This window comes from Rhineura floridana, chromosome 14 (genome assembly GCF_030035675.1).
Source record: "Rhineura floridana isolate rRhiFlo1 chromosome 14, rRhiFlo1.hap2, whole genome shotgun sequence".
Classification (NCBI taxonomy): domain Eukaryota; kingdom Metazoa; phylum Chordata; class Lepidosauria; order Squamata; family Rhineuridae; genus Rhineura; species Rhineura floridana.
Genome location: NC_084493.1, coordinates 20,915,781 through 20,939,769, shown reverse-complemented (window position 1 = coordinate 20,939,769; position 23,989 = coordinate 20,915,781). Strand labels below are relative to the sequence as shown.

At 43.4% G+C, this 23,989-nt stretch overlaps 1 protein-coding gene across 1 annotated transcript in view; it reads left to right on the top strand.

The window, feature by feature from the left end:
• The window catches only part of DUOX2 (dual oxidase 2), an 83,293-nt gene that overhangs the window by 31,393 nt on the left and 27,911 nt on the right, over positions 1-23,989 (top strand). Inside the window, exons 14-23 of the mRNA XM_061595063.1 lie at positions 530-648; positions 3,365-3,502; positions 5,041-5,154; positions 7,751-7,953; positions 9,217-9,402; positions 12,062-12,287; positions 14,140-14,233; positions 15,563-15,738; positions 17,071-17,140; positions 18,982-19,077. Of these exons, the coding sequence (XP_061451047.1) occupies positions 530-648; positions 3,365-3,502; positions 5,041-5,154; positions 7,751-7,953; positions 9,217-9,402; positions 12,062-12,287; positions 14,140-14,233; positions 15,563-15,738; positions 17,071-17,140; positions 18,982-19,077 (1,422 nt within the window). The remainder of the gene's footprint in view (positions 1-529; positions 649-3,364; positions 3,503-5,040; positions 5,155-7,750; positions 7,954-9,216; positions 9,403-12,061; positions 12,288-14,139; positions 14,234-15,562; positions 15,739-17,070; positions 17,141-18,981; positions 19,078-23,989) is intronic.

The following is a 23,989-nucleotide window of genomic DNA, read 5'->3' as shown; positions in this document are numbered from 1 at the left end:
ACTTGAACTCTCATCAGCCTCAGCCAGCAAGGCCAATGGTCAGGGTTTTTTTTTTTTAAAAAAAACAACCCAAGGTTCTAGCCCTTATGGCTACAAAGATACACTGAAAATGCAGAGCAATGCTGACTGAAATATCCAAAAGCACAGGATGTCTCAACAGGATCTCCAGTGGTCAGGTCAGGGCTTCCGTGTCCTGCATAGTACCTCCCTCCATATAGCAAGACTTAGCAAAATTAGCAAGTATGCATAAACTGGTTGAAGTTGCATGATGTACATATCTTGCAGAATTCAGATTTCTTGGCACAGAATTTGGATGTGAGGTTTGGGGAAAATTGGGAAGGGAAAGGACAAAGACATAGTGGTAGAGCACTTGCTTGGCATGCAAAAAGTCTCAAGTTCAATGGATCTCTAGTTAAAAGGAACTGGCTAACAAGTACTAGGGAAGTCCTTTCTCTGCTTGAGATCCTGCAGACAGAAACAGACCTGGACCTCACATCGTTCTTTTGTTGACTCCTTGTTCCTGCCTCAGGTTATTCTCTTCTGACGAGATAGAGGACATAAAAAATATCAGTTTCCGTGACGTCCTTGATAATGTCACCTATGCAGATTCAACAAACATGCAGAACAATGTGTTTCTCTGGCATGATGGTGAGTTTTCTGTTCTGAGCTTTGAACTGGTGGCTATAGCATCTCTAAAGGGACCGTTCAATACCCTTACATCCATATGCATGTATACTGGAATTGTTGGGAAACTCAACAAGTGGCAATGGAAGGGACCATAGCTCAGTGGTAGAGTATCTGCTTTGTATGCAGAAGGACCCAGATTCAATCCCCGGCATCTCCAGGTACGGTTGGGAACAGCCCCTGTCTGAAGCCCTGGAGAGCTGCTGCCAGTCAGTGTAGACAATAATGAGCTAAATTGACCAATGGTCCAACCCCTTATAAGACACTTTCCTACTTTTGTTCTTTTCTGATTATTATTTATTTCTTCATTTTGATGAAAGGGTATATCAATAAATTATGGCATGGGAATTTGATTTTTGGGTTAATGGTTATGGTGTTTTGGGTTACAGAATCAAGTTTTATTTCAGGCATGTTAATAATGTTGCTGTCCCATAGCCGTTTTTGTGTGTGTGTGATACATCATCATTATTAGTAGCATGAGTAGTGTTTTCTTGAACTTGTTAATCTCCTGATACTGGTTGTCTGTAGGTGATTTACAATACAAAACATGCATATCATCAACTATTTAAAACACAATACAACACTCCATCCTGGTGAACACATCAATAAAAGATATAACAATTTACAGAAACCGCTCTACTGGTGTGATCACCACACAATTAATACATAAAAACAAATCCCACTCTAGCAGTCCATTTCTCCAAACAGACCATAAATCGTGATTTGGAGTTGCCTTGTTCAGACAAACCACAGTTAAAACTAACCACGGTGTGCCCCTGGTTTGGACAAAACAACAAACTGTGGTTCATTGAAAATGGAAGTATATGCTTCTGTTCTGTTCCTTGCAGCTACATTGTAGGAGGGGAAGGGGAGCACATGAGCTTGAGGCTTTCTTACATAACTTTAAACTAGGGTTGTTAAGATTTTATCTGAATGCAGGCCAGTAGGCTATGGTACTTCTACTTAGGGTAGGCCCTTTGAAATTAATGTACATGACTCAGTTAGCTTCATTAGTTTCAATAGATCTACTCTGTGTAGAACTTAGCTGGATACAACCCAGATTGAACATTATTCTCTTTTTTTCAAAAGTAATTTTGATACTTTTAAATTCACTGTTCCAAGCCTTTGAATGGGAGTGGTTCAATAAATCATACTCAAAAGTCTTGGAGCAGGCTTTGGATGGAAGCCATAGTATAGTTGTTTCTGCACTCACACTGTGCCTTGTGATATTTGCAGTAGGGGCATTTTTATGACATTCCTTCCGTCTTGGCGCAAGAGTGGTTTTATTGATTTTGGTTGTCGAATGCCACAATCTCCCCAGTCCGTTGTTGCAGAATGCAGTAATTTCCAGAATTACAACACACTGTCCCCTCTGCTCAACTACACCTGTAAATCCAGATCACCTGAGACGCTTTCTGTCTGCTAGAGGGGGAGAGAGAGACACCAGTGCCAAAACTAGCTCCATCACAGTGGAACCTGGAGCAAGTTGATACTTGGCCTTGATGAGAGTAGACAGCAGATCAAAGCCTTGCAGGGGTGGGTCTGGGTACGGATTACAACTGCAGGGGAAGTAAATGCTGACTGGCATGTATGCATTTTTTAAATATTTAACATTTTTATTGAGGTTTTCAAGTGTTAATCAAAAGATCTGTCAGTTTTGGTTTCTCAGTTTCTCATTTTTTCGATCTTCAGTTCTTCACATTTCTGCAGCAGTTTGCATTAAAAAAAATGAAAGAAAATTCACACAATTTTAGTGTGAATTTCTCCAAATAAACACATTTTTGTATGTGGTTTTGAATAATGTACACATTTTTTCAAGCCATTTCTTGTTAGATAATGCATTTTTGCATGTTATTTTCACTGATATATTTATTTTTATGCACACTTCCCTAATACATGCATTTTTTTAAAATGTTGTTTGGTTGGTGAACTGCACCACACAATTCTAATAAGTAAGAATTTCAAAGGATGGCTGTGTTCAGTTCTCATATTGTTTTGGAAATTACGAATTTAATAGATTCGGCTTGAAACGCAAGCTGAATCGAAATTCTTGCCCACCCCTTTAATCAACAGAGAGTTACAAACAAAACAAAGCAGAACAAAATCAAAATCATAATATAACAATGTATCACCCCCTTCTGAGATATACCACAGAGAAAAGGTAAGCAAAAAAAGGTTCTCTCGCACAAGAGATTTAGGAAAGCAACTTGACCACAACCATAGATATTTCAGTAGCGCCAGTGAGTCAAGATCTCACTGTTCTTTCTGTCTCTGACGTAACAATAAGAGGATACCAAGTGCCCAATGTATCATTAGATTTTGTCCTCTGTCTTCCTTTGTTAGTTTCTGTCAGTTTCTCAACCAGACCCAGTTCCTACACCTTTGACCACCAGTCCTGTAGTGTAAATGGAGGGGTTTTTTTTAGCGCCAGTGTTTAGCCATCTCTAAACATGCCACTGCTAGCAAAAAAGCAAAAGCAAAATCTTGTAAAGTAAACTACATGTTGCATCTGGATACAGGGCGAGAAGACCTAAGCCTAGGTCCAAAGGTATTGTTTGATTGACAATTGCTGGGATCTGTATGCAGTTTTAAGGAGCTCTCATGGGTGGGTGAGTGGGTGGATGAGGGTGCAAGTGACCAGTTTGGGCTGACACTCCTGCCATCTCATCTGTCTTTCCAGGTGATCCATGCCCTCAGCCCCGGCAAGTGACTGCAGAACAGCTACCTCCTTGTGTCCCCCTAACCATGCTGGATTACTTCCAAGGGAGTACACCTGGATTTGTGATTCTCATCATTGCTCTCTGTTGCTTCCCTCTAGGTTTGTTTCAGCCCAGCTTTTTTTTTTTTTTTTACATCGCAAGGAGGGGTTGGATTGGGGTCATGTCCTTAGGGGTGCTGAATACCTGTCTGAAGTCTCTGCAAAATATGGGCATGTCTCTCTGTTGTGTGCCTACTGTGTGAGTCAGTGGTGCTGAGTTTAAGGTGACCTGATCAGTGGGTGACCCACAGCTGTTCAAACACTGAGGGAATGAATGTTGCCAGTTCTGCAGCTGACACAGCTCTTCCGCCTGCGCCATTTTAAGCAGTGACAGATGTTCACACGGTAATTGAATGGGGAAAAGCAATCTGTGGAGATGGGCCTCCAGCATAATCCTGGGCTGCCACTCTGCACTCTGTTACATGTACTGAATTCTAATTCGTATGGGGTAGTTAATTTAACCAGCTAATGTGTGGAATTCACTGCCACAAAATGCAGTGATGGCAGCTACTTTGAGTGGTTTTAAAGGAGGAGTTACACAACTTCACAGAGTATAGCCTTTGCCATACATACACCCATATGTATGTATGCATACACAGGGATAGGCCAAGCAACCACTTGAAAAATGCTCATGGTTAATGGGCTGTCTGAATCATACATCCAATCCAGTGGGGTCTGCCATCTTCACCTGCCCACATTTATTTATTTTACTGCATTTATAGCTTGCCTTTCTTCCGTTGTGGAACCCAAGGTGGCATACATGTGGTTCCCAAGTAGTCCCCCATCCAATGGCTCTGACCAGACCCAGACCTGCTTTGCTTCGGCAGGTTGGTGGCATTATGTACCTTCAAACCATCCCCTGGGACAATGCACCTGGAACATTGCTACATTTCTATATTTTCTATATTTGTGTTTATTTTTTGTAAGCCGCCTTCAGGGCCTTTAGGCCAAAAAGTGGGATAGAAATAAACAGTAATAAGAAATAATAATACATCGTGCTTTAGAGTTGCTCCAAATGCAGCATTACGGGAGGCTGTGGGCTGCTCCCGGTCTCACCCACTTTGAGTCGCTCCTCTCCTCTCAGAGTGAGCTCTCCTCTTCTCAGTGCTGTCACTATTGCCTATTCATTTGCTGTCTCCTTTTGGGCCCAGTCTGCACAGCCGCCCAGAGGAAGAAGAAATTGATATTTAGTTTCACATCAGCAATATTAATATCAATATTTTTGGCAAGGATTGGTAAAAGCAGTGGCTAGCAGACAAAGAACGAACTGGAATTGATATTGGCCTGCTGGGTCAACGGAATGTGTTTGAATTGGCACGAGCCAATGGATCCCATCTCTAGTTGTCGCTGGACTGCAACTCGCATCATCCCTGAACTTTGGCCATGCTAGCTATGGCTGATGGGAGTTGGAGTCCAAACCATCTGGAGGGCCCCAGGTTGGGGAAGGCTGTTGGCAACAGGTCACCTGCAGCGATGTGGGCCTTGGTGGAGGCCCAACAATGCCAACCCTTCTCTCCACTGCTGTCATCAGTGGCAGACAACTCTGGCAGCTAAGAGTTAACTTGCCCTCAAGGCATGTCTCTCTGGTATCTCTACAGTGAGTCTGTTTATCGCCTGGATTGTTGCTGCCTTCCGGAGGAGAGATTTCAACAAACTGCAGAAGAAGCAAAGCCCCTGTGTACGGGCAGAAGTATCCGTAGAGGGAATCCAAGGTGAGGGCTTTCCCAAAGCACTTGGCCCCAAATGCTGTGTGCCTAGTAGGCTTGCCAGGTTCTTGGCCTGAGACTGATCCTGTATCTTTAGGAGAAGAGAAAGTCAGCCAAGTGCAGGTGTTCTTGCAACTCTGTAATGGGAAAAACCACAAGGTGGAATTCTCCCTTCCCCCTGCACAACTTTTAAAGATACAGAAGACCTCTTGGAGGCTGGGCCTGGCAACCAAGAGGTCTTCTGTATCTTTAAAAGCTGTGCAGGGGGAAGGGAGAATTTCACCTTGTGGTTTTTCCCATTACAGGGTTGCAAGAACACCTGCACTTGGCTGACTTTCTCTTCTCCTAGAGATACAGAATCAGTCTCAGGCCACGAACCTGGCAACCCTAGTGCGTAGGGTTGGTGGGGAAAGTCTCTCTGAAAATCTTTCTTTCTTGCCAGTCAAGGCTCTGCAAACACAAGCTATATTATGACATCCTTCCCACTTCTCTGTTTCCAGGTACTGCCCTGCTGGGTTTAGATTGTTTTAGATAAGAAAGACCAGTGGAGTTTTAAATGAAATTTAACAGGGATGAGTGCAAAGCTGTACACCTAGGAAAAAGAAACCAACTGCACAGTTATAATTTGGGGGATACTTGGCTCAGCAATAGTACATGCAAGAAGTATCTTGGGATAGTAGTTGACCACAAGCTGAATATGAGCCAACAGTTCAATGTGGCTGCAAAAGAGGCAAACGCTATTTTTGGCTGCATTAACAGAAGTATAGTTTCCAAATCACATGAAGTACTGGTTCCTCTCTATTTGGCACTGGTTAGGCCTCATCTTGAGTACCTGGACACCATACTTTAAGAAGGATGCATACATATGGGAAGAGGTTCAGAGGAGGTCAACCAGGATGATCAGGAGACTGGAAACAAGGCCTTGTGAGGAAAGACTGAAAGAACTGGGTGTGTTTCGCCTTGAGAAGAGAAGACTGAGGGGAGATAGGATAGCACTCTTCAAGTACTTGAAAGGTTGTCACACAGAGGAGGGCCAGGCTCTTTTCTCAGTCATCCCAGAGTGCAGGGTATGGAATAATGGGCCCAAGTTACAGGAAGACAGATTTTGGCTGAACATCAGGAAAAACCACCTAACTGTTAGAACAGTACGACAATGGAACTGATTACCTAGGGAGGTGGTGGGCTCTCCAACACTGGAGGCATTCAAGGGGCAGCTGTGCGTAAACTTGGATTCCTGTATTGAGCAAAGGGTTGGACTTGATGGTCTTATTGGCCCCTTCTAACTCTCCTAGTCTATGATTCTATAGGTCTTCCTACCCGTTGCTTTTTTAAAAATTATGCAAGCAGAGCCTAAGCGGGGACCAATAGCAGGAACTTCTGAATGCAGCGGATCCATCATCCCACATCAGTTCCCCAGAGGGAGAGACCCTGAACCCCAAAAGTGCTTCACCATCAGCTAGCCCACAGCTGTTTCCCCCTCTCTGCTTCCATTCCGTGTCTTCAAAACTGCAAACTGTTCTTTTTGTACCAAGCATCCTTCTCAGACCCAACTCTCTCACAAGCAGTGGTGCCATGAGGGCAGGTCTTTAGGGCAGAAGTCGAGGGTCCCACTTAGCAGATTGAGCAGAAGGGCCCCCAAATGTGGCCACTCTGACTTACCAAATTCTGAAGTAGGTGAAGTAATATACATTACCATCTGGGAACTTGTCTGGGATAGGGAACCTGTGGCCTTTCAGATGCTGTTGGTCTCCAAATTGGGTCTCATTCACACCATACATTTATTCGACCATCATTCCACTTAAACCAGTCATGGCTTCCCCCAAAGAATCCTGGGAAGTGTAGTTTGTGAAGGGTGCTGAGAGTTGTTACAAGACCCCTGTTCCTCTTACAGAGCTACAGTTGAGTGGTTTAATAGTCAATCCCTGTTCCCAGAAAACTCTGGAAATTTTAGCTCTATGAGGGGAACAGGAGTCTCCTAACAACTCTCAGCACTTCACAAACTACATTTCCCAGGATTCTTTGAGGGAAGCCATGACTGTTTAAAGTGAAATGGAAATGGAAATGGACTCCCTTCACGTCGATTCTGACTTATGGGCGACCCTATGAATAGGGTTTTCATGTTAAGTGGTATTCAGAGGGGGTTTACCATTGCCTTCCTCTGAGGCTGAGAGGCAGTGACTGGCCCAGGGTCACCCAGTGAGCTTCATGGCTGTGTGGGGATTCGAACCCTGGTCTCCCAGGTCGTAGTCCAACACCTTAACCACTACACCACACTAACTCTCTCTTAAAGTGGAATAATAGTGGAATACATAAATGGTGTGAATGTGGCCCTGATGTATATAAAATAATCTGGGTTCAAGCATCAGAAAAGGTTTCTTGGGAAATTCCTGATCTTATTGTGATAATATACTATTGATGCACTATGTGATTCATTTATGGTTTCATTTTTTTAAAAAGAAAATCTGTGTTAAATATTCTTCTCCTCTTCCATCTCCGTGCCTCTTAACCTTGTGGGTGTATAAAGGCTTCTCACAATCATTCTTACCCACCCAGAGAATGGTGGTTGTTGGAATGATAAGGCTAACATGGTTCTTTCTCCCAGCTTTCGAATGGCAAGACCCCAAGACTGCCAGCTCTCTGGTTTACCTTCAGCTGCACGAAGACAAAGTGATCAAAGTTCTTGACGGCAAGTTGGCTGTGCTCCGAAGTATCTGTCTGAAAAGCCAGCAGCAGGTGGAGACAGTCTTGTCCAACAACAAGGGCAACAAAACTTTGCTCTTGAAGATCCCCAAAGAATATGACCTGGTATGCAACTTGTACGATGTGTATTTATTTATTCATTTATATATTGAAAACATTAGGCTGGTTCACATGTTACACTGAACACAGGTACAAGCTGTGTGCACACATGTACAAGTGTTTGTGTGTAAGAGCCTACCTTTGTTGATTTCTACAGCTCAACTGTTACATATACAGGTACACAGACTCGTTCAATGTTATGTGTGAATAACTGTAAGAGTGTACATGTGGTTGTTTAAGAGGCCTTAAACCATGTTAAGTTTATGAGGCCTCCTAACATTACCAAAAATATGTAATATTCTAACAGAAAGGACAATGACAATAAAAATAATAAACTCTTATTTTTGCATATATGCTAGTGCGTAGGCTAGAATGCAACTAAAAACTAACTAAGACATACTGCATATCTTCCAATAATCCTATACCAGCCTTTCCCAACTAGTGGGCCACCAGATGTTGTTGGACCACAACTCGCCTCAGCCAGCATTGCCAGTGGTCAGGAAAGGTGGGAATTGTGGCCCAACAACATCTGGTGGCCCACTAGTTGGGAAACGCTGTCCTATACTGTATGCATACCTTCAAATGAAAATGCCTTATGATGTTTTATTTGACATATATGAAAACTTTTGCTTGAGCTTCTTCAAACCGTTTCTCCACTAGGTGAAGAAAGAGGTCATCACAACACCTGTTTTTACACGGAGTGTTGTCATTGACATTCCTTAAACCATAATGAGCACCAGAATAATTTGTTTTCCTCCTTTTTTGCCTTGTGGGGTATTTAAATCCAATGCAAGAGAGGAAAGCAAAGGGTTTATGCGGCCATCCTGTAGGTCAGTGGCCACTTCCCTCCCATGTGGCAACTTTTGATGTACAGCAACACAATTATATAAAACTTTAAATTTAATTTTTTAAAAAGTTGTATTTAGTGGCCCTTCATAACCTAGGGCCCTAAACTGTTGCTAGCTTAGCTTGTGCTTAAATCTGGCACTAATTGTACAGCTCAACTATTTGTATACACACATTGTATGCTCACTGAATGTAATGTGTGAACACCCCTATTTATATCCTGGCTTTCCATCAGCCAAAATTTAAAACAATGTACAATAAAATCCCCCCATTAAAAAACCTTGATTTAAAACAAATCAATTAACAGCAGTAGAAGCAATGTAGATCCTCAAAAAACCTGGGAGGTTTATAAAGGTCAAAAGAGCAGATATTTCTGAGAAGGCATATCCACAACCAGAACTTCTCTGTTTCATTGGCTCATAGGTGTTGCAGTTTAATGGGGAGATGGAGTGCAAGGACTTCCTTGGGCATCTGAAAGCCTATATGGAAAGAAACAGGTTGTCTCTCCAGATATCTGAGATGAAGGAACAGCAGCTGCTGAAGAAGGCAATTACCAAGGAGCAGAGAAAGGACATCCTAGATATTTTCTTCAGGCATATATTTGCCCAGGTACTCTCATAACACTGGAACTTGGGGCTGTTTCAATGAAGCTGAATGTTGGAAGATTCAGGACAGACAAAAGAACATACTTTTTGACACAGCACACAGTTACACAATGGAATTCACTCCCGCAAGAGACAGTGATGGCCACCAACTTGGACAGCTTTAAAAGAGGATTAGACAAATTCATGGAGGAGAAGGTTATCAGTGGCTGCTAACCCTGATGGCTATGTTCTACCTTCACTGTTGGAGGCAGTATGCTTTGGAATACCAGAGGATGTCTTCAACTAAGTCCTACTCAGAGTAGATCCATTGAAATTAATGAATCTCAGTGCGTTATATCTAATCAATGGGTCTACTCCGAGAAGAACTAGCGCTGAATATCAGCTGCTGGAAATCACAGGAGGGGGAGTGCACTCAGGTCCTGCTTGCGGGCTTCCCACAGGCATCTGGTTGGCCTCTCTGAGAACAGGATGCTGAACAAGATGGGCCACTGCCCTGATGCAGCAGGGCTCCTCTTGTGTCCTTATGTTTGGAAGCCTTTTTACACAATGGTGGAAAGAGCTTAATGCTGAATGAACATTTACAACTACGGCCATCAAGCATTCCATGCAAACCAACTATGTAGGGAATGGGGGAACTGTTGCCCTCCATATATTGTTGGACAACAGCTCGCATTATCCTGGCTGATGGGAGTTAGAATCCAGCAACATTTGGAAGGCCACAGGTTCCCCATCTCCACTGTAGGATGCCAGATTCTTAAACACTGGGACTGCACACTGGGGCTGCAATCCTATGCACAGTCACTTGGGAGTAAACATGATTGAACTCAGTGGGTCTTACTTCTAAGTAGACATGCGCTGCAAAACGGTTTGAGAAATCCTGGGACAGCACTGCCAGGTTTCCTCTGAGTGAGAGAGAGACTGAAAAGTCTATTAATAATATTTACTTTATTTACAAATGTAAAAGCAAAGCACAAGTGGATGCAAACAGGCACTCCTACAAGGCCGAAAATCCTGATTTTCACATACCTGGAAGCAAGCCCCATTGAACCCAGTGGGACTTGTATCCAAGAGAATGAAATGGAGAATAACCTGGGAATAATCTGCATGCCAATATTGAGTAAAATTCTGCCTTTCCAGATTCCAAATGACTCCGTCTTGGACATGTAGGAGAAGGCAAAGAAGATAAGCCAACAGCACATAAACTACACTAGCACAATAATGAGTTGCAATAGTGGAGATGTTGTGGGGAACATTAAGGCAGTTGACCATGTGTGCAGGAAAAAGAACCTTAGTATTAAAGTGTGCTGCTTAAGCAAATGTTGTCAACTCTTTTCCCAGTCCTCATTTTTCACTTTATTCAGGATTTCTATAGCTTTTTGTTTTTTAAAAAATAACCCTTCTTAGAGATAGATAGATATAATATGTAACACATTCAGTAGGGATGGGAGATAATTCAATTTGGTTCACATCCCCACACAGCCATGAAGCTCACTGGTGGGCCAGTCACTGCCTTTCAGCCTTAGAGGAAGGCAATGGTAAACCCCCTCTGAATACCGCTTACCATGAAAACCCTACTCATAGGGTCGCCATAAGTCAGGATTGACTTGAAGGCAGTCCATTTCCATTTTCACTATTCACCAATATTCACAACATCTTTATTTATGACCATCTGTTCCACAGGCACATGTTCTCATGGGGTCCTCCCTTTTAAAAAATGCTCACTATACTAATATTAAGAGGATTGCACTCCACCAATGACTCTGCAGATTCAGCCCAATTGTTTTTATTTAACCACGCCTCAAAATACCGAACCCTAACGAAGGTGGGGGAAATGGAGCATGATGGTTGTTTGCTTTTATTTACTTTTATTCTATCCTCCCAAGGAGTTCAGGATGATGTATATCCATACTACAATCCTCACAACCATTCCAGTCACATTCACACCATACATTTAAGGCACCTTTAAAGCACACGGCTTGCCCCAAAGAATCCTGGGAACTGTCGTTTACCCCCTCATAACTACAATTCCCAGCACCCTTAACAAACTGCGGTTGCCAGGACTCTTTGGAGGAAGCCATGTGAATTTGATGTATGGTCTGGACATGACCACTGTATAGTAAGATAGATTTGGAGACAGCGACAGGCCCAAGTTTTCCCAGTGAGATTTAAACCTGCTGTCCCTTGTCTGCATCTAGCACTCTAACCACTACCCCATACCACCTTTCAAATATTGAAATGAGCTACAAATCCAAAGTTCTCAGAACAAAAAGGTGGCCAAAAAAAAAGGGGGGGGCTAAGTCCAGTGTGGCTTGCCCAAGATCCTTAATAAAATGAGGCATGAATAAGCCATTGCTTACTCTTCCTTACAGGGGTCTGTCTCCCATTGTGAAAGTGGGGTATTTTTATTTGTCAAGTATTTCTTGTGAGCTCTTTTGTTTGAATATCAAACAGAGACATGTAATGCTTAGATGATCCCATTGTTGTTCTGATCTACTGTAAACTGAGCCTTCACTGATAAGTCATTTTTAACTAATATTTGCTGAGCAGGGCAGAGACAAAGAGAGAGGTCCTAGCTTTGTATAGATTGTTGCTCACTCTATTCATAGGAGGCCTGAGGAGTGCGATTTTTGGAAGGAACCTAACCACTCATCTTTCCCTTTCAGGTTCTAGACATTGACAGATTAGATGCCGGAGAGCTCAGCTTGGAAACATCTCAGAAAGCCAAGGAAGCACTGAAGTGTGAGCTGAGCAGGACAGAGTTTGCAGACGCACTGGGGCTCAAGCCCCAGTCTGTATTTGTGGACTCCATGTTCTCCCTCGCTGACAAAGATGGCAATGGATATCTCTCCTTCCGGGAGTTCCTGGACATTTTGGTGGTCTTTATGAAAGGTGAAAAAGTTTGTATTAGTTGAAAAGACTGGGAGGGAACTGAGCATCATCAGGACATCTAGAATTCTAACTAGGAAACCAGGGCCGGCTCTAAAGGGCGGCCAGGTTGGGCACTGGCCTGAGGGCCCTGGAGTTACAGGAGCCCCTGAGGGGCCCTCCGCTCCCCTTCCACAATCCGTCCCCCCCCACGCCCCCCACTTACCTGTCAGCCGGCTTTTTAGCATTGCCCTTAATGAAGATGGCGGCCGCAGCTTCCCTAAGGTACTGAAGCCACTGCTGCCATCTTAGTTGATGGCAGAGATGTATGCGCGTAGCATGCACATGTGCCATCAACAAAGATGGCGGAGGCTTCATTCCCCTTAGGGAAACCGCGGCCGCCATCTTCATTAAGGGCAATAGTAAAGACTAGACAGGTAGGGGGACCATAGGGGGTGAGCGGGGGGGCCACACATGCACGCATACACACGCACATGCACACCCACCCACCCACCGGGGGGCCAGGGCAAACTGATGCCCAAGGGCCCCCGCATGCCTGGAGCCAGCCCTGTAGGAAACATTTCAGGAAAAGAAAAATATTTATGTCCTATCTAGCTGCTAGGGATGGGATCCATTGGCCAGTGCCAGTGCACAAGCATTTCATCAACCTAACAGGCTGGCATCAATCTGTCATTCTGTATCTGCTAGCCTCTGCTTTTACTGATCCGAGTTTTTTTTTGCTTGAAAAAAAAATGCTATTAATATCAATATTTTAAAAGGAAATATTGATAATGGAAATATTGATAAATTATCATTCTTACAGTCAATGTTTTAGAGGCGGATTTTTTTTTTTTAGTCTGTTTTCAAAAATACCGATGGAAATTCACTACATTGAGAATAAGCGAATTAATAGAAAATTCAGTACCAAATGTGAATTGAGGGGAATTCTAGCACATCCCTACTAGTTACCCATCCATACAATGCCTAAATGAGTGGAGGACAGGTTAGGAGTCAATAGAAGCCCCCTACACTTCCAAAAAAATAAAGAAGGTCATGACCCCCCTGCCTCTTTCCCTAAGAACCCAGACAATGTGTACACATTTCCCTTCTTCCACTGTGAATACCTCTAATAGCAAAGACCAGCAGCCAGGTGTTCACCTGTGGTTGATGGGCCATGGGAGAATTACATTGATTAAGCAGGAAAAAAGTCCTTTTCAACCATCATGAGGGGTCCTGTTCAGGGTGATTCTGGAAAGGCCATCATCAGTGTTGGGGATGGAGAACCTCCCTAATTTGCTCTTTCCAAAACAATACGTGAACTGAAATATAGCCATTCCTGTGAAATTTGTACTTACCTGAATTTTGCAATGCAGCGCTCCAGCCAAGTAATGTGTACAAAATTGTGTATGCTAGAGGAAAGGATGCACCATAAAAATGCATATATTACTGAAAATAAGATACAAAACTGCATCACTTTAGAGGAAATTGCTTTGCAGAAATGTATATATTGGACAAAATTGCACTGAAATGTGTATAGTAAAATGCTGATAGATTTTTATAAGAACTTTTTAAAAAGATGCAAACAGGTGGAAACGTGGAGAACTGAACTTAAAGAGTAGAAAAATGAGAAACTGAGAGCAACCAAAATTGCCAGATCTGCTCATCCCTAATCATCCCTAGTGACCTCTCCTGGGTCCTCTCACCCACTTGTTTCCTGGACTCCAATTCCCTTACCACAATGATCAGTTCATCCCTTCCGCTCGGAAATTATTAAGGAGGTGGGGAATTCAGCTAGAAGGAATTCTCCATATCTGATGGTCTGCATTTATCATGAGCGTCATGTGTTCATTTCTCCCTCTTGTTCTCTCTCTACTAGGATCATCCCAAGAGAAGTCGAAACTGATGTTCACAATGTATGACATAGATGGAGATGGCTTTCTTTCCAAGGAAGAATTCTTCAGGATGCTGAGGTATCCTCTACTGCTGGGATAGGGTGCATTTTCTAGCCTGTGGGCCGCATTCCCTTCTGGGAAACCTTCCAAGGTCCACATACCAGAGGTGGGTGGGGCCTGAGCAAACAAACGCAGGCAGCGAAACAAATGTCAACTTTACCTTTGTACAGTCTGCTCAGCGGCGTCACTAGCGGGAGTGTGGGGGGGTGCGGACCTCCGGTGCGTGCCCTCCCAGGGGCATGGACGAGGTGGCCAGGCTTGCGTGTGTGCATGCACTTGAGGCCAGCCACCCTGTTCATGCCCCTGGGAGGGCGCACGCCGGAGGGGCACCCAGCCAGAGAAGGCCTGGGAACGCTGGCGCGCCTCCCTCGCCCCGCCGACCCTGCTCCCAGTCTCGCCCACCTGCCTCCGAGGAGGAGGAGTTGGAGCAGCCTTGCAGGGCAACAGCGCGGGGCGGGGCGGCTCTGGGTGTCACCCCCCTCATGGTGACACCTGGGTGCGGGCCGCACCCTCCGCACCCCGGTAGTGACGCCCCTGAGTCTGCTATTTTCTACACATACTCACACACACACCTCTATCCTCCAACAAGACAAGAGGCATCCTCAGAGTTCAAAGGCACATTCCAGCCAGGCAGAAACACCTGGGGTGTGAAGCATGGCCAGCGAGGGGTATGGCCTGAGAAGAGGAGGTGTGGCTTGGTAGAGTTCTGAGGGCCAGATAGAGAGGCTGGGGGGGCACATTTAGTCCCCGGGCCTAAGGTTCCCCACCCTTGTACTACTGCTTTAGACATGGAATAAAATTTGCAATATGTGGTCTTGGGAAGCAGGATTTTCTGGAGATCCAGAATGGCAGTGGCAGAGGCCAGCATATGCTGCACTTCAGTTCTGTCCTTTCCAACATCTTATGCTTGTAGAGTAAGCAAGAGAGTGGATTCTTCACCATTGTTTTTGAAACTGAAATAAACACAAGTTGACTTTTTCTCCGTAGTAGATTTGGATGTTCTGAATCCCTTTTCTGAACTGATTCTCCTGGTGGGCTCTCCAACACCGGAGGCATTCAAGAGACAGCTGGACAGCCACCTGTTAGATATGCTTTCATTTGGATTCCTAAATTCAGCAAGGGGTTGGACTCGATGGCCTTATAGGACCCTTCCAACTCTTCTAGTCTATGCTTCTATGATTCTTCCTCAACACAGTTCCAGTTCAAACGACCTGGTGGTTCACAAAGCTTGCACAGCTTGTCACTAAGCATAAATACCTGCAACTCAGCTATGGCCCTTGGACTCAATGGGAGCTTTTGCGACAAGCTCCCAGTTTGCTGAGCTTGTTGTCTTCCCCTGCTCTCTAGGTCTTTCATTGAGATCTCCAATAACTGTCTCTCTCGCGATCAGACCGAGCAGGTGGTTGAGTCCTTGTTTAAGGAGTCGGGGTTCCAAGATAAGGAGGAGCTCACTTGGGAAGATTTTCACTACATGCTGCGAGACCATGACAATGAGCTCCGCTTCACTCACCTCTGCGTTAAAGGTCAGCCAAAGCAAGAACCCAGACCTGAGTTCTGGAGGAGGATGGTGGAGGGAAAGATGCTGGTGGCAATATTAAGCCTGTGGCAAATGGGTTGTTAGGCAAATTTGGGATATCCAGTCCTCATAATGCTGAGGGATGGGGTTGGATTTACAAGGGAGAATCAGCTTTCCCCTAATCATTCACTCTCCCTTCCATATAACACTCACAAGCCACTTTTAACCATCACTTTCTCCCAGAGGTTCCAAGCAATCAGCCTGGTAGAAGATATCGGTACAGAAGAGTTAGGGGGTAATACTTAAAGTACCTAGTTGCTAGGCACTTACAGAAGTTAACGTTACATATGCTAACTTATATCCATAGATGCCTCTAAGATTAAGATGGTGGGTGGAATCTCACCTGCACAGTGTGCTCAGACATCCTATAAGGCGTGGGTAGCCAATGTGGTGCACTTCAGATGGTTTGGACTACAACTTCCATCATCCTCTACCATTGGCCATACTGGCTGGGCTGATGGAATTTGTAGTCCAAACATTGAAGGACCCCAAGTTGGCTAACCCTCCTAAAAAAGTGTAAAAGGGGAACAGGAAATCTGAGACTGCAAAAGATCCAGGGCTCAAGCCCTCTGGGCCACCCTCTAACAATATCCCTGGTTGATGGGATGGATTAAGCATCTTTCTCTCTCTGTTTCCATCACTGGTTCCCTGCTACAAATGTATTTGTCTGTCTGTCTGATAGGGGTGGAGGAGAAATTTGATTCAGTTTGCATTTAAAGCTGAATTTATCAAATTTGCACTTTCTGAAACAATATGAGAACCAAAACACACATATCTGAATTTTGTGATGCAGTTCTTCAAGCAATGTTTACAAAAATGCATATATTAGGGGAAGGTGTGCACAGAATGAACATACTGGTGAAAATAACATACAAAAATGCTTTATATTAGGACAAATTGTTTGCAGAAATGTGTACGTTAGTCAAACTGTATAAAAACATATTAGGAGAAATTAACACTAAAATACTGAAGAATTTTCAGGAGGAATTTGTATGTTTTTTTTAAAAATGCAAATTGCTGCAGAAATGTGGAGAACCAAATTTAAGATTAGAAAAATGAGAAACTGAGAGAATTAAAACGTACAGATCCTTCCATCTCTACTGTCTGGTTATCTTTCTATCTTGATAACAGCCACTGTTGGAAATGGTATACAGGATTAGATAGGCTTTTGGTCTGAGAAGCAAGCCCAAGAAGTCAGTGACCTTTTTTCTCCCATTTCCAAGTTCTGCAAAATTCTTGGTCATGGCAGACATAGCTTTCCTTATTCTGTCTCCCAAAGGAGTTCCTGACAGATTCAGACAAAATGTGAATGATCGAGTCTCCTTCATCCACAAGATCAGAGATAACAGGTAATCTCCTCCAGTGATCTCATAACATGCAGTCTGCATAGGCCTGGGCTCATCTCTGTCACTACCCACCACTCATTTCTCCAGCGCAGTTTCTCTGCTAAGATTTTCACTGAGGTTACAGCTCCCTTAATCAGCCTATTCCTTACATTTAAGTAAAAGAATAATTTTACCTACTAATTTTGGGAACAAATTTCCATGCACTGCTTGTCAATGAACCTTAGTGTTGTTTATAGTGGCACAGATATCCTTGTTTATGAAAAGTAGCTGTGGAGGGTGTTTTAACCGTTTCCTCCATGCACCTTTCCAGTTGAAACCCCCCCCAAAAGCTGTAGCATGCCCCAATTTTTAAATGGTTACTGTAAGGCCACATTCACCCCAGACATTTATTCCACTGTTATTCCACTTTAAACAGTCATGGTTTATCTCAAGAATCCTGGGAAGAGTAGTTTGTGAAAGATGCTGAGAGGAGTTAGGAGACCCATAATCCCCTCACAGAACTACAGTTCCTCAAGTGGTTTAACAGTCAGTCCCTCTTCCCAGAGAACTTTAGGAATTGTAGCTCTGTGACGGGAATAGTGGCCTCCTAGCAACCCTCAGCACCCTTAACAAACTATACTTCCCAGGATTCTTTGGAGGAAGCCATGACTGTTTAGGAGGAAGAGCCAAATTAAGGTTCCACTGTGTTGTTTCCTGGAGAGAATGGAGTATTATACCCACTGAACTATCACTCCCCCAAAGATACTTCTGTGATCTGCTCATTCCTCTGAACAGTATATGCCCCACTATGACTGCATTTGCTATACAGCAGTTTTATTCAAGATCCTCATATGCCAATGAAAAAGAACAGACTAGACTAGGCTAAGGACACTTCCAGACACGATAGTTTTATTTTATTTATATTTATACATAAATGTGTATACTGCCAAATCCAAGAAAAAAAAATCAAAGCAATGTACATAAAATTAACACTAGATCAAAGAGGAAAGGGGAACATAAAGCATACCCCTCATAGAGCTACAATTCCCAACACCCTTAGCAAACTACAGTTCCCGGAATCTTTGGGGGAAGACATGTGCTTCAAATACATGGTATGTATGTAGTTCAAGACTGATCAAGTTATTTTGGCACCTGAGGGAGAAAATCCCACAAGTGCATCTCCCCTTCTTGGCAAGAAAAATACAACACATTAAATAACTAACAACTTGCTGTGCCCTTTCATGTCACTTAAGACCAGCTGCCTCACTCTGGCCAGTGGTAGGGCCAGTCCTTGTGGGAATCCAGAAAATAAACATGCTGAAAGCAGAGATTAGAATCAACCATCTTGTGTCATAGCAGTGTGTCTTGTGTTCTGGAGAGCTCTGAAATTCGGGAAATAAAGAACAACTCTTCCACATAGGAAACCTTCTTCTTTAAAACATAGACACCATGGGTTGTAGCTAATGCTACTCAGAGGAGACCCATTGAAATTAATGAACATGACCAACTGAGGTCTTAGTAAACCTTAGCTAGATACGTCTGCATGGGATTGAGATCTAGCCTAGCCTCTCCTCATGTACTGAAGAAAGAAGACATGTAGGGACTCACTTTCCCTGGAACGGCTATAGCATTTGTGGAAGACAACATTCTGAAGAAGATGAGGAGTTGGTTCTTTTTGCCAGAAACCTGGGATAAGCTTCCCATCTCCGTTGAGAATGGGAAATATTTAGAGACCAGTTTGCATTGGGAGTGTCTCTTTTCTTCAGAACTATAATAAAATCAAAGGGCCTGGGTCAAATGGCTTGGCTCCAAGTGACATCACAGATAAGCTTATACTCTGGAAAGTAATTATTTGCTTCCTTCAGCTTCCCTGTGAATCAGGAGCAGCCCCTGAATCTGGGTGGAGCTGTATTATCTGAGGAGATGCCAGGGCAAGACCTGCGAAGGCGGGCAGCCAAAAAGTAAGTGCGTAATCATACCTATTAGTATCGTTCTACCTTTGTGTTGAACTGAGGGCATTTTCCACTATTGACCCTGTAATATGGAATGCCGTAAGTGAAGCAGCAGCCATCAGTTGGCTTGTAAAGACATCTCTTTTTGCCCAGGCTTTCCTTGACCTTTAAGATCAGACCCAGTGTTTATTTGCCTCAGTTCCCTCAATTCTTGTTTTTATCTCCTTTGATATTACTGTTTTTATTGGTTTTTTGTTGGATCTTTGTTTTAATGATATAGTTTATTGTTCCCATGTTGTACGCCACTTAGAGATTTTTAAAGTAGTTTATAAAGTTTGTTAATTAATTAATTAAATCATTGTTACCCTGAGAGACAGTATAAAGTAGTGGTTAGTGCTATGCTGACCAGGTTCAAATCCCCAACAAGCACGTTTGATAATCTTGAGTGACAGCGCGTCCAGACTATTCCTATTTTAGGGTGGGATTCAATCGCATACCGGCAAATCCAAGTTGTAGTTGATTTGGAGCTGTTTTGCAGCAAACCTAGTTCCCCCCGCCCCAAAACCTGCAGACTTTTTGCAGTAAGAAAAGCAAATGGAAAATGCACCCGAGAACGTGGGATAACAATTGTTGGATGCAACATTATATAACCTCCCAGCAAACAAATCAGAATTAATGCTCAATAAACAAGTCCCTGGAAGCGACCCTATGCTTTCAGCATAACCCAGTTTTCAAGGTTGTTGTAAGGATAAAATGAGGTTGGGGAAAAGAGAGACCTGTGTTTACTGTTCTCAGCTCCTTGGAGGAACAATTAAATTAAAATGCAATACAGTTCTTAAACATAGTGAGTATCTTTCCATGATATGTCTATGTCTTGTCAGAGGTTTAGTGAGGAAAATGCTTTGAGGCCCCAAACATTAAATTATGGCTGTTGCCACTGGCATTATCCATTTGGCATATTCTTCCAGATGCTCAAAATATATTATTACAACTGCAGCCCTATACACATTTACCTGGAAATAAGCTTCATTGAACTCCACCGCGCTTATTTCTGAGCAGACATGCATAGATGGGATCTCATGAATATTCTATATTTGCATCTTTCTATACACGGAAAAGAAAACGAATAAAAAATGTGCATGCAAATAAGGTGGGAACGGCATCGTTTCTTCCAAAGTTACTTGGTTCTGCTACAGTGCAGAAAAAGAAAAAACAAGTCACTAGAGGAAGGTCAGATTTATACACCCAGGAAGCGTCAGAGCTTATTTGCATTCTCTGGTTTATCTCTGGAATGTCCAGCCGTTGTGTACATGTAGTGTTATAATATTTCCATATTACTGTAAGTGCCTTCCAACTTGCCAACTCTGTCTATGATTCAGTGTCCTCATGGGGACTCTTATCAGTTTCTGGCTGACTCACCTTTCGGCAAAGATCTCTTTTTCATTGTATACACTTAAGTTGTATTGATATCAGTGACTTGTTTGTCGTGCAGTCAGCTTCTAGCAGGCACTGGAGGATGTCCAAATATATCATTGTCTCCCCAGCGATAAAAGCTACTACAGCCTTGTTGCCGTTAACATCAGAGGAAGTCTTTATGGACTTGACACTTGTGGGGTCTGAGGGCTGAGCTACACATTATGTGAATGCTCAGGTTGGGGTTGTGTGCTTAATATTTCAGGTTAAACCGCAGCTGGGGAAGGGGAATTAGGATAGGGACCATGGTAAGGAGGATAACCCCTGAATCATTCACCATGATCATGACCCCTCCCCCCAAAACAACTGCACCCCTGAAAATGTTGAGAGAAAATGGCAGCTTCCTTCCTGGATCAAATTAAATAGCTTTGAGGGGAGGTAATTTTTGTCAGACCTTGGGACCCTCATCATCTCTCAACCTAACTTTTCTCACAGGGTTGTTGTGAAGATGAAATGGGGGAAAGAGCCATGTATGTCACCTTGAGATCCTACCAGGAAAGGCAGGATATAAATGTTAATAACAATAACAACCACAACAATAATATTTTTTTTTGCCTCCAAGCTTATACAAGCAATTAAGAGAAACACTTTCTATAATAGTGAGCTGGCGATTTAATTTTTATGTGGTTTTTATTGTGTATATGTAATGTTTGTCAACCACTTCGATATTAATTTTTTGTAGTGAAACTGTGGTATATAAGTTTTTTTAAAATAAATAAATGGCTAAAATAACTAAAATAACTCACCCACCACCATCCTAGTTGCAATTTTGCCACCGTGATTGCTTTTTTTTTAAAAAAAAGTAGAAAAATTAAGCACACAAGGCCTAACTAAATATTTAATGTAACGTGTCATTTTGGCTCTGCAATGGGCCCTCTTCAATAAGTCACTAAGGGTGATACTGGACAAGAGGGGACAGCCATGTGTGTTTTATTCATGTCTGTGCCCCATTCATGTGTAAAGTGTGTGTGAGGGAAAGGGGTGGGGGAGAAAGTCGATCCAGTCCACATGTAAAGGCAAACTTACCTAATTCACCCTTTCCCAAAAAAATATGTAAATCGAAACACTACTATCCTTTGAAAGGTGCACTTATCTGAATTTTGCAGTGCAACTCTCCCGTCAAGTAATGTGTACTAGGGCAAAGTGTACCTAGAACTGCATATATTTGTAAAAGAGAAGAAGCTTACAAAAATGCATTTTTTCAGGGAAATTGCTTTGCTAAAATGTGTATATTAGACAAAATTGCATACAAAGATGTATATATTGTGGAGAACTGAAGACTGGAAAAAATGAGAAACTGAGAGAAACCAAAACTGACAGATTTGTCCATCCCTATTGGGAATGGAAGCCCATCTCCTGCTGTACCACACGGAGCTTCATTACTTGAAACATTTTCCTCCTTAGCCTAGCTTTTATGAGCCGGGAGAAAAAGGCAGGAAAGTGCTTCTAGCAATAGAGCGCAGTGAAGTAAGGTGGGAGGAAGGATGGTTTCTTCCCCTGCTCCTCCATTTCATGTAAGAAATAGATTCCCACCCCAGTTTATATGTAAACAGGGCAGCCATGTCAATAAAATAGTGTCCTCCTGATGCATCTAATTTGGCCCCAAATGAGAACTGTTAAGCCCGGTCTTGAAGCCAAGTTACATATAAGGAAGTTTAAGACTCACCAAATCCTCTCAGATTCAGTCCTTGGCATTTCCAGATGAAAGTTCCTAACTAAAACCCTGAAAAACTGCTGTTGGCCATTGTAGACAGTACTGAACTAAATGGACCAATGGTCTGCCGTGGCATCTTCCTATGTTCCTAACAACAACAAAAACCCCAAGTTCTGTGGTTTGCCCACCTGTCCATGACACTAAGTAAGTTGATATATTTCAGCTGTACACAGGCACTATTTCTGAAATGTACTGAGTTGGCAAATTAACATTTAGCAATGGAGCATAATCAGCTTCTAGACTGCAAACATCTTACAGTGCCATTTCAGTGCATTACCTCTGGCACTGCAGGCAAATATACACAATGGCAAATATTTAGTGTAGATTTTATTGCTGAGGAATGCTCTGCGCTGGTCTAGCTGTTTTGGGAAATCTAGTTAGGTTGTCCTGATATCATAAACCAGTGCCTTCTAAATAATGCATGAGCAAATCTTTCTCAGTTTTTCAGAACAATGTTTACCTTTTCTTATAATACCTTGTGAAGATACCTGCTGAAGACCTTCCTCTTCCAACAAGCCTATTAGGCAGAGATCATTCCCAGTCTGCAGCTGTATTGGAATTTCTTTTAGATGTTTTATCATTTGTGTTTGCCACCCTGGGCTTCTTTGGGAGGAAGGGCAAGATATTGTTGTTGTAAGGCAATTCATTTTTTTAGTTCAGTTGCTCATGTATACAAATCATATCTGTTATGTACAAAGATCATCATGTGCCTTAGCAGATCTTCTTTCAGGTCTTGGTTTTATACTTAAACTTCATAATCTTTGATAAGAACCAAGAAAGAACCTTATTCCATATGTATATCAGCTTTTCTAGGTCTTCATCTGAAGGTGTCAGGCCCAGGATGTGACTCAGGAACCAGACCAACGGCTGTAGTTAATTCGTGTTTTATTAGGGTAATGTCCAAACAAAGACTGCGTTTTCTCATGAAGCAATACAGGGATACAGGTCCTGCGGCACTGGGAGAAAGTTGACAGAGCAAGGGACTTCTTCCCGCCTGTTCTTTAAGAAGGGGCCAAACGGGCGCGCAATCTTTCGCTCCTCCTTAACTGCCCCTCAGGTACTGCCCGCCTTCCCCCCCTTCTCTCCTGTCTTTTCAGCTGTCTGCGTGTGCGCAGTGAGGGGGGAAGCATCACCCCCTCCTCTTCTGAAGTTTCCGATTCCAGGATGGGGGATAGGGGAGGGGCTGATGGTAAACTGCCTCCCCGCTTTTCGGCTGTGAGCAGCCCTCCCTCTTTCCCCTCTTGCTCTGAGCCTGAAAGAGGGGGAGGCGTGAGAATGTCCAGGGAGGGCTCAGGCTCCCCGTTGCTAAGCGACCTTATCACTGGCAGTTCCTCTGTTTCGTCTTCGCTCCAAAGGGGGGAAGTTCCTCCCCCTTCCCTCTGCCATCCATCCGAATACTCTTCTCCCAACTCTCCGGGATCCAGCTCCCCGGGATTGGGACCCCAGCTCTGCCTTCCGACACCATCCCCCCTCCCAGGCTGTGCCCCCCTCCCCTTGTCTGGCTTGGGACGGTGGGGAAAACGTTGATGGAAAAGTTTTACCAATTCTGGAGCATGCACATCAGCTGCATCTTCCCATGATCTGTCAGCCACCCCATAGCCTTTCCAGTGAATCAAGTACTGCAGCTTGTGGCGTCTGATCCTGGAATCTAAGATCTCCTCAACTTCAAACTCAAGCTGCTCATTTACCAGGAGTGGAGCTCCGGGAGGTTCCTCCGGCCGTAACTCACTGGGA